The sequence below is a fragment of the Lissotriton vulgaris genome, chromosome 1_1 (assembly GCF_964263255.1).
Source record: "Lissotriton vulgaris chromosome 1_1, aLisVul1.2, whole genome shotgun sequence".
Classification (NCBI taxonomy): Eukaryota; Metazoa; Chordata; class Amphibia; order Caudata; family Salamandridae; genus Lissotriton; species Lissotriton vulgaris.
The window spans coordinates 1,359,145,595-1,359,161,587 of NC_141685.1; the positions used below are offsets into that span (position 1 = coordinate 1,359,145,595).

Here is a 15,993-nt window from a genome sequence, read left to right on the forward strand (position 1 = left end):
GGCATGTCTGTGTGTCACATTGCACAGGTGTGCATGCAGAGACGTGCATGCACACCTGTATTCGGTACTTTACCACCCAATAGGATTGGGTGGTAAAATACAGATTCGGTAAGGCCTGTGGGACTCAGAAGAGTCCCACCTACATCTCAAAGTTACCGAATCGGTAAAAATACCGATTCGGTAAATTTACTGAATCGGTAAAATAGGGCCCCTACATCAGGAATGACCATTTACCGGTCGGTAACGGCCGAAATCGGCCGTTACCGGTCGGTAAATGGACACCTACATCGGGCCCATAGTTATTTGGGTATTCAGTGTGGAAAAGATAAACAAACAAAACAATGCTTTTATGCTTGGAAAACAAAGAAACTTAGACTTTCAAGTATGACAAAAGTGTATGGAAGACTCTGTGATTGGACTTAAACTGAATTAATTAGTGTAAGGAACATGACTAAGTAGAATCCGAAGAAGGGATGAGTTTACCTAAATATCAGTAGGGTATTGTGAGATGGAAAAATACTAGAGAACTACTCCAACCATAATCGATATCCTTTAAAGTTGGTGAGCAGTACAAGGAGGGTTGTTTTCTAAACAGAATTTCATTTCACAGCATTTTAAGTCATTGTTGAAATATAACAAATAATAATGTAAAATTTCCATGACCCATTCATGAAATTTGATTGTTATTTCTCACATGCAGCAACTACATAGTGGATTTCAGCAGAAATACGGTGACATTGATGTGTATAATAGAGAGCTAGGGTTAGATAACTAATTTACTGAAAATACTCTTTAACCTATTGGTGAGATGAGCTCATAAGGCGTGCAAAGTTCCTAATGTAAACTAAACCAATTTTATGTATCTAAACTAAAGTACAAGTTACTTGCCTTTGGTAACGATGTATCTGGTAGAGACTATTCTAGCCGCAGATTCCTTCACGTAGAATTATCCCCAGGCATGAGACTGGATCCAGAAACTTTTTTCCACAGCATCCCTGCGCCCCGGGGACGGGGCGACATCACGTGACTCCGCCCAAGCGTCATCCGCGCACGTGACATCATCGAGGTCACATAAGCCCCACCCCAGCGCGCCTACGTCAGTTTTCTTCAGAGAACATTTCCGCACCACAACGCGGAACCACCAAACAAACTGTTGGAGCATGGGAACAGTGTGCGAAAGAGTATACCAAAAAGAACCCCATAAAGAACAGAGCAACACTGCAGTGTCCAAGGGCGGAGAGAGAGAGAGAGGAAGAAAAGAGCAGAGCCCTGAGCAGCCACCCTGCCAATACTTTGACAGCAACCCCCTACCTCACCCCCGGAGACAGGAAACCTGCGTCAAGTAATGACACATGTAGCAGGCCTACAATCTCACCCCGAAACATAGAAGGGGAGACAACCCCAACAGGCAGGAACAACCAACCTCCAGCCACCCCAACCTAGAGGGCATCTACCCCCCAAGAAACAAGGGTAAGGCACGACCAGAGGGCCCCAACTCAGAGGAGGTAGAGGGGCCAGGCCCCTCGCAGCAAGAGGAAGGGAGGGAAGGGAGAAATTGGAGGCAAACCTCCCCAACCTTGAGCAGCCAGAGCAGCGGGGCATAGGAGCACCAGAACCCTACCTTCTCAGAGCCAAGAGGAAGGATGAAAAGCAACCAGACGGAGCTACCGTCAAAAGCAAAGAAGGTACTCCCAGAAGACCTGGCCCCCCACCGGGAGCAGGTACCAAGGACCAGCTCAGGGGTCCTCGTAGAACTGGGAGGAAGGGCGGGCCGTGAAGGAATCTGCGGCTGAAATCGTCTCTACCAGATACATCGTTACTGAAGGTAAGTAACTCATACATCTGATAGACTACTAGCCGCAGATTCCTTCACCTAGAATAGATACCCTAGCAATACCCACGGGGAAGGAGGGTCTGCAAAAGGACCCCACAAGTTCTTGACAGAACTGAAGGCCCACAGGGGCCAGACCTGTAGACCAGGGAGGTAACCTCGTCCCTACCAGGCAAGAGGTCCCCCACAAGTCAACGCCAGCAGCCCCAGAAGGGATGTAGGAGGAATAAGGAAGAGTGGATGCCCACACACTCACAACAGAGGAACCTAGGGCAATGCCGGAGCGGCCGAAACACCCCACTCCACCCCCAGGGCAACTGAATTTCCACTCAACGCCAGGACAAGCAGTAGAACAAGAAGAAAATAAAGCCTAGAGGGTCCAGGGAATCCAAGGAAAAAGGCGAGCCCACCCAGAGGGAAGGCAACAGGCCAGCCAGAACGGTAGCTATAACCATAAGCCTCCAGAAGCATGAAGGACACTGAAGCATCCCAGCTCTCTGCACAGGGCAGGAAGGAGAGGAAATGGCAGGACGCACTACTATAAGGGCCGCCACACAACTGCAAGAAGCAATAGCAACATACTGAAACACCATGGAGAACAGGTAACCGAAGGGAACCAGCACTCCCCAGCAGAGCATAGCTATATAACAGCTACCACTAACCCACATAGGGTACGGTAAGTCCCAAAAAACGGGAACCCTCTTTGGAAGAACTTCCACAGCAGAAGAGAAAGCAAAGGGCCACAGGAAAAAACAGCCCCGCGGAAGGCTTGACATCAGCCCAAAGAACACAGAAGGCCTGATCTCAGGGCCAAGTCTGTGTACTCATTCCAGCAAAACAAAACACACAGGCAAACAAGGACCGTCCAACAGCCAACAATGCCAAAGTCCCAGCAGGGAGGATTCAATGGCCAACAAACACCATCTACAGCCAGGGCATTCCAAAAGCCCAAACCCAGCTCAACTCAGCAGTCACTGAGGAGGGGAAGGAGGAGGAGGAGAATAAGATGGAGGAGGAGGAGGTGGAGGAGGAGGACTGAGCCCCCCCGAGGAACCTCTGGATGGCAGAATCAGCCGGAGCATGGAACAACAAGCTGTCATCAAACAGAAGATCAATGAGCTGCTCCCGTATATTCTCAGGGAACACGCCATCCCGAAGCCAAGCATGGCGATGGAGGGCGACTGAGGAAGCCAGGGCCTGGCCCAGCACCTCCGAGATGTCCAGAGTGGAGCAGAAAATAAACGGCACTAGCTCCCGACCATCCAAAGCATCCAACCTTAACATTTTCCTGGGAAGCCGTGGATCCCAAAGACTCAGCCGAGTCTCAAAAACAAGAAGAGGCCCTCGCCAATATACACAGGGTGTTAAGGGCCCGCAGGGCAGCACTGGTTGAGGCAAACATGTTGCGCCCCTAAGAGTCTAGCCAATGGGCCACCCGGGACGGAAAAGTCAACAGTGGCGGCAGGGAGGGGAAGCGGTCCCCAAAAGTGGACTGGCAGCAGAGGGGTGGAGGGAGAGGCAAGCCGGGTCACGTGGCACCAGAAGGTGTCGGTGCAGAAGGTGTTAAGGCATCGGATCCCCTGAGGCAGGACGCCTCCAAGCCCCCGTCAGGGAAGAAAGGAGCGAACCTTCAAAGGGGAGCAAGATTTCCCTTCCACCAGAGCCCTGGTGGAGAACCTCCAAGAGTTGGTCCGCTGGAAGATGAGCAATCGGGTCCCCAATGCGCAGAATGCCCACAGCCGTGGACACCGCATGAGCGAAGGCCGCACCCGCCTCTGTAGGGCCCCGTGGAGAAGACAGCAGTTCCTCTGTGGGTGACAGCTGCAGACTAAGTTGGTCGTCCCCGAGGCCAAGCAGGACGGGCAAAGGCCAGACCTGGAAGCCAGAAGGCACCAAAGAATGAGGGACCTGCCGCTCCTCCGACGAACACCTCGGCCTCTGGAATGGCGGGGAGCCACCCTTCGACGACGCAGGTGAAAAAGAAACCACGCGGCGGCCAGTCTCCGGGGAGGACAACACCAATATGCAGCCAGCCTCCGAATCCGCGGCACAATCTCTGTATGGAGCCGTGGAGTATACACCCTGAGGTAGGTCGCCCGCACCATCTGGTGTCAAAGGAGAGACCAGAGAGGGCTTCTCCAAGTCACATCGCACCGTGGACCGGAGTGGGGCTGGAGCCGAAGTAGCCAGAGGGCGGTGCCGGAACGGCATCGTCTCGACCTCCACCCAGGCAGCCGCCTGCTTGGAGGGACGAGAGGAACAGGGGGAGTGACCCGAAGTCCTCTGCCAGCCTCGGCACAGAATGTTGTGGAGGCGGTCCTGCGACCCATGCGGTTGCGCCAGGGACGAATCAACTTAACGCCCGCCCTCCGACGAGGCAGCCGCCCGCGGGAAAGGACGAGAAAGGCCCGGGGGAGACTAGGAGTCCCCATCCCAACTCGACCCAGAGCGGGACGACAAGAGGTCACCGACCCCTGTGGCGCTCCCGGAAGCAGACACCGACACCGTGGTGGCGTCCGCTCTGCCTTCGACGAGGCCTTCGCCTGCCCAGAGGGCCGGGAGGGGCTCGGGGATGAAACCCGAGCCCCGGCGACCTCCCGCAACACCACAGGGGCTCCTGTGGGAGTTTGCAGCGAGGCAGAGACGCCGTGTCCTGAAGGTCGGACCCTAGAGGGGCCACACCCCAACAGCATCACATCCTCCAAGCCTGGATCCGAACCAGTCAGTGCTGGGCCAGAGCCACCGGTGGTGCTGTGGAGGGCCGTGCGCTAGACAAGGGATCTGCAGACGCCTCAGGAGGAGAAGGAGGAGGAGATGGCAGCGAGGCCCGCAAAGCCACAGAGTATGTCTCCATCTGGACTCTCGACCCCCCTCACCAGGAAACGGTGGATAGGAGGGGACAAACTGCGACACTTACCCACCGGGGAGCGACGCTCTCGCGACATCGGGAAGGGCGAAGACAACGACCACAGCCGTATCTGAGGCCGTCTGCTGAAGCTGATCGAAGGGGAGGGGGCGGGGGGGGGCAGCCAGTCGATCTGTTGAGACGCGCCAACAGAAGTTTCATTTGGCGCTCCCAGCGCGACTTCAGCTTCAACTCACAATCAATGGTGCCATGATCCTCCCGCAAACACCACATCCAAATAAGATGAGGGTCCGTCACCGACATAAGATGCACACACAACGTGCAAGTTTTGAAGCCCCAAGGCATTCGCACACTGTTCCACCAGACAAAAGACAATTGGTGAAGAAAAAAGGGGCCCCAAACAGGCACGCAGCAAGACCGGATCCGCGTTGCAAGCGGAAAAGGAAAAAAAACGACTTAGGCACGCCAAGGTAGGGCTTATGTGACCTCGCTGACGTCACGTGCGCGGGCAATGCATGGGCGGAGTCGCGAGATGTCGCCCCGCCCCCCGCGCGCAAGGATTCTGTGCCAAAAAGTTTCCGGATCCAGTCTCACGCCCGGGGATAATTCTACGTGAAGAAATCTGCGGCTAGTAGTCTATCAGATCTGGCTCTATACTTCTGGTGCATCAGAAGCAGCTAAAACACACTGACAATCAACTGACTTAAATGTTGCTTAAATCCTTTACCTGTTTCAACAAAGTATAGTTGGTTGCATCCAAGTTGATCCTTCGCAGGTAGTAGCGATTGGCGAAAATCAAGAAAGGCTCTTCTTCTGCAGAGAAAGAAAGGAATTAACTCTCACCTCTACAACCAATTTCCTAGTACTGGACAGTGACATCTGCAGTCCATTTCAAAACAACAGTCAAATTCATTGTCTTTAAATGGCAGCAAACAAAATTGAAAAAAAATTAACTTAGCCAGTGGGGTCGTGGGATTCCAGCCACAATCAATTGGGTGTGTTTTTTTTAAAGAGTTATTGTAATTAATATATTCTAATCTGAATGTGTAAAGCCTACCTGCTCCCGGAACAAGGAATGAAAGTTACCTGATAAAGCAAGGACACATGTCAGATGTTCTGAGAACATCAGGCTTTTCCATAGTAAATTGCCAACTCTAGCTTACGGCCTAGCCAAAAAATCCACACAGTAATGTTTAGCAAATGTGTGAGGAGTGGACCAAGTAGCTGATTATATAGATGTTAGCTAGTGGTTTCTTCCCTAAAAAAACCATAGAAGCGCTTTCTTGGAGTTGAAATAGGGTCTGGGAGGGAGAGGCAGGGATCTTTTAGCTACATCATCGCAAGTCTGGATACACTTGACAAGCCAACAAGCAATACCTGCTTTGGAAATAGCATGGCCTTTATGTGGTCTGGAGTAGGACACAGTTGTTGTGTTTTACTAAAAGGGTTTGTTCTTTCTACATAATACAATAAGGCTCCTTTAACATACAGGATATGTAAGGCGCGTGGATGTCTATGAATGTGGAAAGTGAACTGGCAACTTAATTGTTTGATTGAGATGAAAACTGGAAACCACAGACAGGAGAAATTTGGAGTTGGTTCTAAAGATACTCCCAACAGGATGAATTTGGAAGAAAGGCTTCTTTAAGGTGAGAGCGTTTAACTCACTGGCTCACTTAAGGGAAGTGATAGCTACAAGGACGACCACCTTCCATAAATTAAACTGAAGCAGGCAACAGTAAAGGGGCTCAAAAGGAGGGCACATGAGCCTAGTTTGTATGAAATTAGGATTCTACAATTGTGCAGCAGGCATCCAGGCCTTAATGGCTGGTAGTCTGAAAAGCGAAGCGTGCTGTCTATTCTGTAGGTAAGCAGCCCAACAGCCAAAAGTAACCAAATGGAGGAGTAGACAAGGCCTGACTTTAATAGGCAATGTCTTGTACCGATGGTGTGAGAGGATTGATATGTTTTGAAAGGCAATAGTGCACAATTTGGTGCTTAGCAGGCCCTGGTAGTAGGCCTACATGCTTCATGAAGAATTCCTCCGATAGGTTAAGGTAACCAGACTAAGACCTCAAGAGCCATATTGCAAGATTGAGCTGCTGATGACTGGTGTGTCGGAGGGCTCCATGATTTTGCGTGAGAAAGTCACACCTGTGGGAAAGCTTCTTGTGAGGAACTAGAGAGTTCCACCAGAGTGAAGTACTAAGGCTAGCGTGCCCAGGTTGGGGCTACTAAGATGAGGGTAAGCGATGTCTGCCTCAGCTTGAGAACTATAGCTGGTAGGAGCAGGAGAGGAGGACAAGTGTAGGCAAATATCCCTGACCAGTTCAAACATAGTGCGTTGCCCATGGACCGCAGTGTGGTAATCTGGGGGTGAAGTTTGGCATTTCGCATTTTCAGAGGTGGCGAACAGATATCTTTAAGGAATCCCCCACCACCAGACGTAAAAGGGTAGGGTATGGAGGTGTAGTTCCTACTTGTGGACTTGCTGATACGTCCTGATAAGCAGGTCTGCCAAGTTGTTGTCCAGACGGACAATTTACTGTGAAGCCAGCTACACCTTGTGATGTATCATCCACTTCCAGATGACCTGGGATGGTACCGAGTGCATGCCCCCTTGCTTCTGTAGGTAAACATGGCCGTGGTGTTGTCCATGTAGACTAGAATTAATTTGTTGTAAATGAGTGGAAGGAATGCTCGAAGAGCAAACGGAGTAGCCAGCAAGTCCACATGGTTGAGTGAGGTGTCCGTGGTGATGATCATCTGCATAACTAGGCCTAGAAAGGGTCATCCATGCAGCAGGTTGTTGGTGCGCAACCATTGCAGAGAGTGATCTGTACAGCCCCCAAATCAACACTAGATCCTCCTTTAGACCCTCCCCCTGAGACCACTCTGCTGCTAGGCACTGCTGTAAAGGAAGCATGTTTACCTTGCACGAGGAACTATTGCAATGCAAAATGCCATCATGCCTAACAAACGCTTTACTGCCCTGACTTTTACCTGACAATCTGGCGAAAAAGAGCCATTAGACTTTGGAAAGCATTGTAAGTAAGTGGGTTTCTGTTGCAGTAACCCCACCACTTTTTGCCTGATAACTGAAGCACTTTCCCTTGGTGTGCCCTGGGTCGCTGCCATTCAGATTCCCAGGGCCAGGGTTCCTTCTCTAAAAACTGCACTAAAGCCTAAACCCAATTGGCATCTCTGGCCACATGTCAGCCCCTGAAAATGGTACCCTAGGTACCCAGGGCATTGTGACCAGAGAAGACCTGCTCCTGCAAAACTCTGGCGCCTTCAGTGGTCAGCAACCTCACAAAACCCAGAGGTCCTGACTGCCTTAAGACTCTACCAAAACTGGGACTCCCACGAGCAGTGGTTCTGCTCAAAAAGCAACACCCCTGGTGCCAGCTAGGAACCGCGAATCCAGCACACTCTGCATCCGCCGAGCCTGGCCCGTGCCTGAGTGGACAAAGACCCTGAGCAAGTCCCCGCGGCGATTGTAACCTGAAATCCAGTGCCCAAGGACCCTCCTCGACGACTCAGACGACGCCTGCAGGTTCACAACCAGGGATCCCTCCAACCGTGACCAGCAGAGGGTAAGGTTTCTTGACATCAAAAGATCCCTTCACCCGGCGCCCCACGTCCCCAACTCCGTGGTGCCTACCTATCCTCCAAGATCCCAACTTACCCCTCGAAGTGTTGGTCGCTCCTGAAGAATCTGTCTCCGAGCCTGCAGCCTTTGTTCATCTTCCGATTTTTACCTGCGCTTTCTCACACAACCCAACCCCCTCCCCCTCCCTCAAATGAAGTGATGAGACTAACCTGGCCCTAGGGAGTCTTCATTGTGTAAGTGAAAGAACCTGGAAAGTCCATCTGCATTGGCATGGGCAGTACCTGGTCGGTGTGTGTGAGAAAGTGCCATCTTTTTTGCATTGGTATAACCCCACTTTTTGCTGAGCTGCTGATGTACTTTGACTGAGTGTGCCCTGGGCTCCTGCCAACCAGGTACCCAGGGCCTGTGTTCCTTCCCTAAACACTGTGTTGAAACAAAACCCAAATGGCATCTCTGGCCACCTATCAGCCCCTAGTAAATGGTACCCTAGGTACCCAGGGCATAATGACCAGAGAAGACCACTAAGGGCTACAGCACTTATTGTGCCACCCTTAGGGGGCCTGTACCTTGGTACCCACACACTGCCTTTGCAGGGCGAGTGCCTAGGTACAGAACTAAATAAAGAGTCGACATAGCACGCATCCCTGTGTGCCATGCCCACAAACCCACTGCCCTGGCATACATCAGTCACCCCTCTAGCTGGGTGCCCTATGCCAGTGGTGTCGGCACAGGTGCACAAGCCCTGTGTCCCCAGGGCCATTCCGGGGCACTAAGTGCAGTGATGCCATTAAGAGTATATGGTACTGGGAGGTTGTCATTACGAACTCCACAGCACCATAATGGCTATGCTGAAGACTGACAAGTTTGGTACCAAACTTCTTAGCACATTGAACCCACACTGATGCCAGTGTGAGATTTAATGTAAGATGCACCAGTGGGCATCTTAGAGATGCTCCCCTGAAAACCTAACCTACAATCCACGTCTAGCTGAGTGGCTGCCACACAGCAGACATGTTACTGGACACCTGGGTAGGAGAGCCCCCACTCTCCCGGGCCTGCAACAATGCACATCCTGGGCGAGGTGCTAGGTCTCCTCCCCCAGGATGGACAGGGGAAAGCTTCAAAGGCATGCAGCCTCTGTGAGCTTCTCCAGACCATTTGTTGTACCCAGCAACCAGCCCCCACCCGTCTTGACCCCCACTCTGGCGGGAAAAAGTACGTCAGGAAGGGGGGGGGGGGGTGGGGGGTGCCAGCCTGTGCCAACCCCACCCCTCAGGTGGGGGAGACTAGGTGAAGCACGACCCCGGCGACCCCGGGCTCCGGCCATCTTGAAGATGGGGAGCCCTGGCAAATCACAGCTAGGCTCCTGCCCCCCTCCCACTGGAGAGGAGCAGGCTAGGGGGTGTACTCACCCCAGGGCAGGGACCCATTGGTCCCTGTCCTTACCCTACCCTTAACGCCCCTAAATTCAGTATTTAAGGGCTCCCTGAACCTTCCTTCCTCAGATTCCGATAAACAAAGAAGAAGAAGACCCACAGTGCAGCTGCTAACAGGATGACAACAACTGACTTGGCCCCAGCCCTACCGGCCTGTTGATCCTAGAACCTGCTCCTGCCTAACCCCGGCGACTCCTGCAGACAGCAATCTTGGGACACCCAGAGGACCTGCCTGCCTTGACCCTCTTGAAGATTGGGACTCCCTTCGGCAGATGCTCTGCTGCAACAACCACCCTCGTGCCAGCCAGGAAGCTTGGGACCAGCACACTCAGCACCCGCCGAGCCCGGGCCGTGCCCAACCGAACCAAGACCACGAGGAAGTCACCCCAGCGACTGGGACCCGAAATCCAGTGCCCAAAGACCCTCCTCGACGAACCAGACGACGCCTGCAGACTCAGAACCATGGGCCACCCCAACCGCGACCAGCTGAGGGTAAGCGTTTCCGAATCCCAAAAAACACCCCTGCACCCGGCGGCTCCCTGTGCCTCCCTTTGGGGTACCTACCTGTACTCCAAGACCCCAACTTACCTCTCGAAGTGCTGGTCGCCCCTGGAGAGTCTCCGTCCCCGAGCCTGCAGCCTTTGTTCCCTTTTGACCTTTCCCACTGGATAACATTGAGCGCCTGACGGCTCAAGAGCACCCTGCACCTAGGGGCCAAAGTGCCGCTGGCTGTGCCACCTTTGTCCTATCCTGCTCCCCCCTTGCCCTGAGCAAGTGACCAGGAGCCCAGCTTCCACAGCCGCGTGGCCTGCTAGTCAGCAGCCACCAACCGAAGGCCCCCTTTCCCTTATTGGATATCCTTGGGCCTACCTACCTCTGCACCCGGCCACCCCTGTGCTGCTGGGATTGAACTAACTGTACTTACCTGATCCCGGGGGACCCCTGAGTCTATGCCCAGACCCTTAACTTCACCAAGTACTCACCTGGAAACCAGTAACTCACTTACCTGCCATTGGTTAACATTGACCAATTTTGACTCGAACATTTTTTGTGTGAAGTTTTGAAAACTGAAAACATTCATATAAAAGCAGCCAAAGTCCGAATTCCGAAGTACTCACCTGTGATCAGGGGAGAAGCCAGTACTGTACTTTTCAGCCCAGTACTGAACCGCAAAAGTAATCCCTACCGGGTTTACTAGTAATCTGTATTTTCTCCATAGGAACCCATTGTCTGCTTTTCTATGAAATTTCTTCTAAGTGACTACTTTTGAAAACTTGAAATATTCATTAAAAATCACACGAAATACTGAAACGCAATTACCTACCTGTTTTGAGTTAAGACCCCAGCGCTGGCTCTAGGACACCAGTGCTGGATTACAAAAGTAACGCAATCGTACTTTACCTGCAACCTGAATTTTCTCCCATTGAATAACATTGTCAGATTTCCATTGAAAAGTTTCTGTGTGAACTTTTAAAACAGTTTTATATTCATGGAAATTCACTACAGTAACTAAAACGTTTTTGCTTATCTGGTTTCAGCTTAGACCCCAGGACTGAATCTAGGATCTAGTCCTGGAACTACTAAAGTAATCGGTGTAGTAATCAACTGTACTTACATGTGGAAAACCCATTTAGCTCAATGCTATAGTGTGTTTTAGGATTGTGTTGCTTACTACCAATACTGTATTGTGTGCACAAACTTTATTGCTCCTTTGCAAAGTAATTACATGAGAGTACTCATAACGAGAAAAGTATATTTTTAGAACTGTTGGTCCTGAAAATAAAACAACTATATCTGTGGATATAAAAACAATTGGCCTGGAGTTCAGTCCTTGAGTGTGTGAAACCTTTTGCTGACTGAGTGTGTACAACAAATGCTTTACACTTTCCTCTGGTACTGCCTTACTGCTCGACCAAGCTACCACTTTGGAGAGTAAGGTCAGTTCTGACTTTAACCTCCGTTATACCTCTGGGGTTGGTGGACTCTATACACACTATACTACATTCTAGTCCAGTATATATAGAGCCACTTTCTTACATAGGCCCAATGCAATCCATTAGAGGGTAGGGGGCCTTTGGTTGGTGGTTGCAAGCAGGCCACGCGGCTGTGGGAGCTGGGCTCCTGGTCACTTACTCAGGGAAAGTAGAGTAGGGTAGGTGTTGCACTTCCAGCTGCACTCGGGCGGCAGGGTGAACAGTGCTTTTGAGCCGCCAGGCGCTCAATGTGATTCAATGGGAAAGTTAAAAAGTGAACAAAGGCTGGAGACTCGGGGACAGAGATTCTTCAGGTGAGACTACCACTTCAAGAGGTAAGTTGGGATCTTGGAGAAGAGGTAGGTATCCCAAAGGAGGTCACAGGGAGCCGCAGGACGCCGGGTGCAGGGGTGTCTTTTGGTGTCGGGAAATCTTACCCTCAGCTGGTCGCGGTTGGAAGGGTCCCTAGTTCTGAGGCTTTAGGCATAGTCTGGTTCGTCGAGAAAGGATCTTTGGGCATTGCATTTCGGGTCACAGTCGCCGGGGGGACATCCTCGTGGTCTTGGGTCACTCAGGCACAGGCCGGGCGCAGTGTGTGCTGGATTCGCGTTTCCTGGCTGGCATCAGGGGTATTGCTGTTTGAGCAGAACCACTGCTCGTGGGAGTCCCGGTCGTTTGGAAGGTTCAAGGCAGGCAGGTCCTCTGGGGATATCGAGGTTGCTGTCCGCAGGAGACGCCGGAGATTCGCAGGGGCAGGTTCAAAGATCAACAGGAACGTAAGGTTCTGGGGCACTGGGACCTCTATCTAAAACAGGCAAGTAATTCCGTTTTTATCGTTGGCGCGATTTTTAGAGAATATTTGTAAGGTTAAAAAAATTGACACTTAGAAACTTTTTCAGCAAAAAGCAGGCAATTATATCCTATGGAAGCAAATTCAGGTTACTGGTAAGTACGGTTAGAATTACTTTTCCGGGTCAGTACTGGGCTCAAAGATGCAGCACTGAGGTCTCTCCTGATAACAGGTGAGTAAATTGGAGTTCATAGATCGGATGATTTTATATGTATATTTTACAGTTCCAAAACTCCACTCTTAGAAGAATTTCCAAGTGAAATCAGTAAATGTTAGCCTATGGAAGAAAAGTGAGTTATCGGCTTTTAGGTAAGTACTCGATTGGCAGAGTTAAGGTTCTGGGCATAGCCTCAGGGGTCTCCCAGAGTCAGGTAGGTACGGGAAACACCCGTTACAACGCAACTTTTACAATGCACTACCATTACATCGCAACTTTTACAACGCAGGATCCATTACAATGCATGCCTTTACAACGTATGTCATTACATAGCAGATGCTATTACAACGCATGCCATTACAACGTAAGTATAGGTAAGTATATAAAATATTTTTATATTTTATTTTACATTATTTAATTAATTTAATTAATATTAAAAATAAAAAAATATATTAATTTATGTAATTTAATAAAATAAATTACATATATTAATTTAAGTAATTAAAAAAAATAAGTATGAGCATAGGAGTATATGTTTTGGGGTACTGAGGTATATGTTTTGGGGTGTTTGGGTATTTTTAGGGTTCAGGGATAGGTTTGGGTTATGGGGTACAGGGGTATTTTAGGTTTTACGGCTAGGTTTGGTTTTTGGGGTACAGGGGTAGTTTTAGGTTTTAGGGCTGGGTTTGGTTTTGGGGTACAGGGGTATTTTTAGGTTTTAGGGCTGGGTTTGGTTTTTGGGGTACAGGGGTATTTCTAGGTTTTAGGGCGGTGTTTGGTTTTTGGGGTACATGGGTATTTTTAGGTTTTAGGGCTAGGTTTGGTTTTTGGGGTACAGGGGTATTTTTAGGTTTTACGGCTGGGTTTGGTTTTTGGGGTACAGGGGTATTTTTAGGTTTTAGGGCTGGGTTTGGTTTTTGGGGTACAGGGGTATTTTTAGGTTTTAGGGCTGGGTTTGGTTTTTGGGGTACAGGGGTATTTTTAGGTTTTAGGGCTGGGTTTGGTTTTTGGGGTACAGGGGTATTAGGTTTTAGGGCTAGGTTTGGTTTTTGGGGTACAGGGGTATTTTTAGGTTTTAGGGCTGGGTTTGGTTTTTGGGGTACAGGGGTATTTTTAGGTTTTAGGGCTGGGTTTGGTTTTTGGGGTACAGGGGTATTTTTAGGTTTTAGGGCTGGGTTTGGTTTTACAATTTATAAATTAATTAAATTAATTAAATTAAATAAATTAAATTAATTACATTTATAATATTAATTAAATTACAATAATTAAATTAAATAAATTACATTTTTAAAATTAATAAAATTAAATTAATTAAATTAAATTAATTAAATTAACTTAATTATATTTTTTTTTAAAAGATATACTTACCTATACTTACGTTGTAATGGCATGCGTTGTAATAGTATTTGCTATGTAATGAAATGCGTTGTAAAGGCATGCATTGTAATGGATCCTGCGTTGTAAAAATTGCGATGTAACGGTCTGCGTTGTAAAATAACGCGTTGTAACGTCATAGATCTAAGAGTCAGGTAGGTACAGTTGGTACAACCTCAGCGGCACAGGGGCAGCCGGGTGCAGAGGTAGTTAGCCCAATGTTATCGAAAGAGAGGCAGGGGTCTTCGGTTGGTGGCTGCTGGCTAGCAGGCCACATGGCTGTGGGAGTTGGGCTCCTGGTCACTTGCTCAGGGCAAATGGAGGAGTAGGATAGGACAAAGGTTGCACTGCCAGGGGCACTTGGACGGCTGGGTGCAGGGTGCTTATGAGCTGTCAGGCACTCAATGTTATTCAATGGAAATCTTGAAAAGGGAACTAATGCTGCAGGTTCGGGGACAAAGGACCTTCTGGAGCGACCAACACTTTGAGGGGTAAGTTGAGATCTTGGAGGGTAGGTAGGCAGCCTGGAGTTGGGCACAAGGGGCCGGGGGCATCGGGTGCAGGGTTGTCTTTTGGTGTCGGGAAATCTTACCCTCTGCTGGTCACGGTTGGGGGGGGTCCCTGAGTCCTTGGGCACTGGATTCCAGGTCAGAATCGCCGGGGGGACGTCCTCGGGGTCGTTGTCCACTTGGGCACAAACCGGGCTCGGCGGGTGCAGAGTGGGCTGGATTCACGGTTCCTGGCAGGCACTAGGGGTATTGTTGTTTAAGCAGAACCACTGGTCATGGGAGTCCTAGTCTCTAAGAGGGTCAAGGCAGGCAGGTCCTCCGGGTTTCTCGATGTTGCTGTCTGCAGGAGACGCCGGGATTTAGCTGGAGCAGGTTACAGTATCAACAGGCCTGCAGGGCTGGAGCCAAGTAAGTTGGTGTTGTCCTCTTGTTAGCAGCTGCACGGCAGGTCATCTTCTTGGTCTTCTTTCTTGTTTTGAAATAGAGATCTGAGGAAGGAAGATTTAGGGTGCTCCTAAATACTAAATTTAGGGACGTTACAGGTAGGGTAAGGGCAGGGACCAACAGGTCACTGTCCTGGGGTGAGTACACCCGCTACCCTGCTCCTCTCCTGTGGGAGTGGGGCAGGAGCCTATCTCTCATTGGGCAGGGCTCCCCATCCTCAAGATGGCCGGAGCCTGGAGTTGTGCTTCACCTCGCCTCTCCCACCTGAGGGGTGGAGTTGTGACAGGCTGGCACACTCCCTTTCCTCAGGCAGTGTTTACCGCCTGTCTTCCCGCCAGAGTGGGGTCCAGAACTGGTGGGGGCCAGTTGTTGAGTACAGCAAGTGGTCTGGAGAAGCTCACAAAGGTGGTATGCCTTTGAAGCTTCCCCTGCCCATCCTGGGGGAGGAGGCCTAGCACCTCCCAAAGGATTTGCATTGTTGCAAGCCCAGGAGAGCAAGGTGGGTCTCTCCACCAAGGGTCCAGCAACATGTCTGATGTGTGGTAGCCTAGGCAGCCTCTCAGACAAGACCTGGATTGTAGGTTTCAGGGGGCATCTCCAAGATGCCCTCTGTAGTGCATTTTACATTAAATCCCACACTGGCATCAGTGTTGGTTTAATGTGCTGAGAAATTTGATATCAAACTTGTCAGACTTCAGTGTAGCTATTATGGTGCTGTGGAGTTCGTAATGACACCCTCCCAGCACAATATACTCTTAATGGCATCACTGCACTTACAGTGCCCATGAATGGCCCTGGGTACTCTAGGGGCACAGGGCTTGTGCACCTGTGCCCACACCACTGGCATAGGGCACCCAGCTAGAGAGGTGACTGATGTATGCCAGGGCACTGGGTTTGTGGGCATGGCACACAGGGATGTGGGCCATGTCAACTCTGTTTA

General features: G+C 50.3%; 1 protein-coding gene across 2 annotated transcripts in view; it reads right to left on the reverse strand.

Annotated features, from left to right (window-relative positions):
* Positions 1-15,993, reverse strand: part of LRP1 (LDL receptor related protein 1) — a 1,437,817-nt gene that overhangs the window by 614,533 nt on the left and 807,291 nt on the right. For both annotated transcript variants that reach the window (XM_086966724.1, XM_086966716.1), the window contains exon 57: positions 5,425-5,510. In XM_086966724.1, coding sequence (XP_086822850.1) covers positions 5,425-5,510 — 86 coding nt within the window. The remainder of the gene's footprint in view (positions 1-5,424; positions 5,511-15,993) is intronic.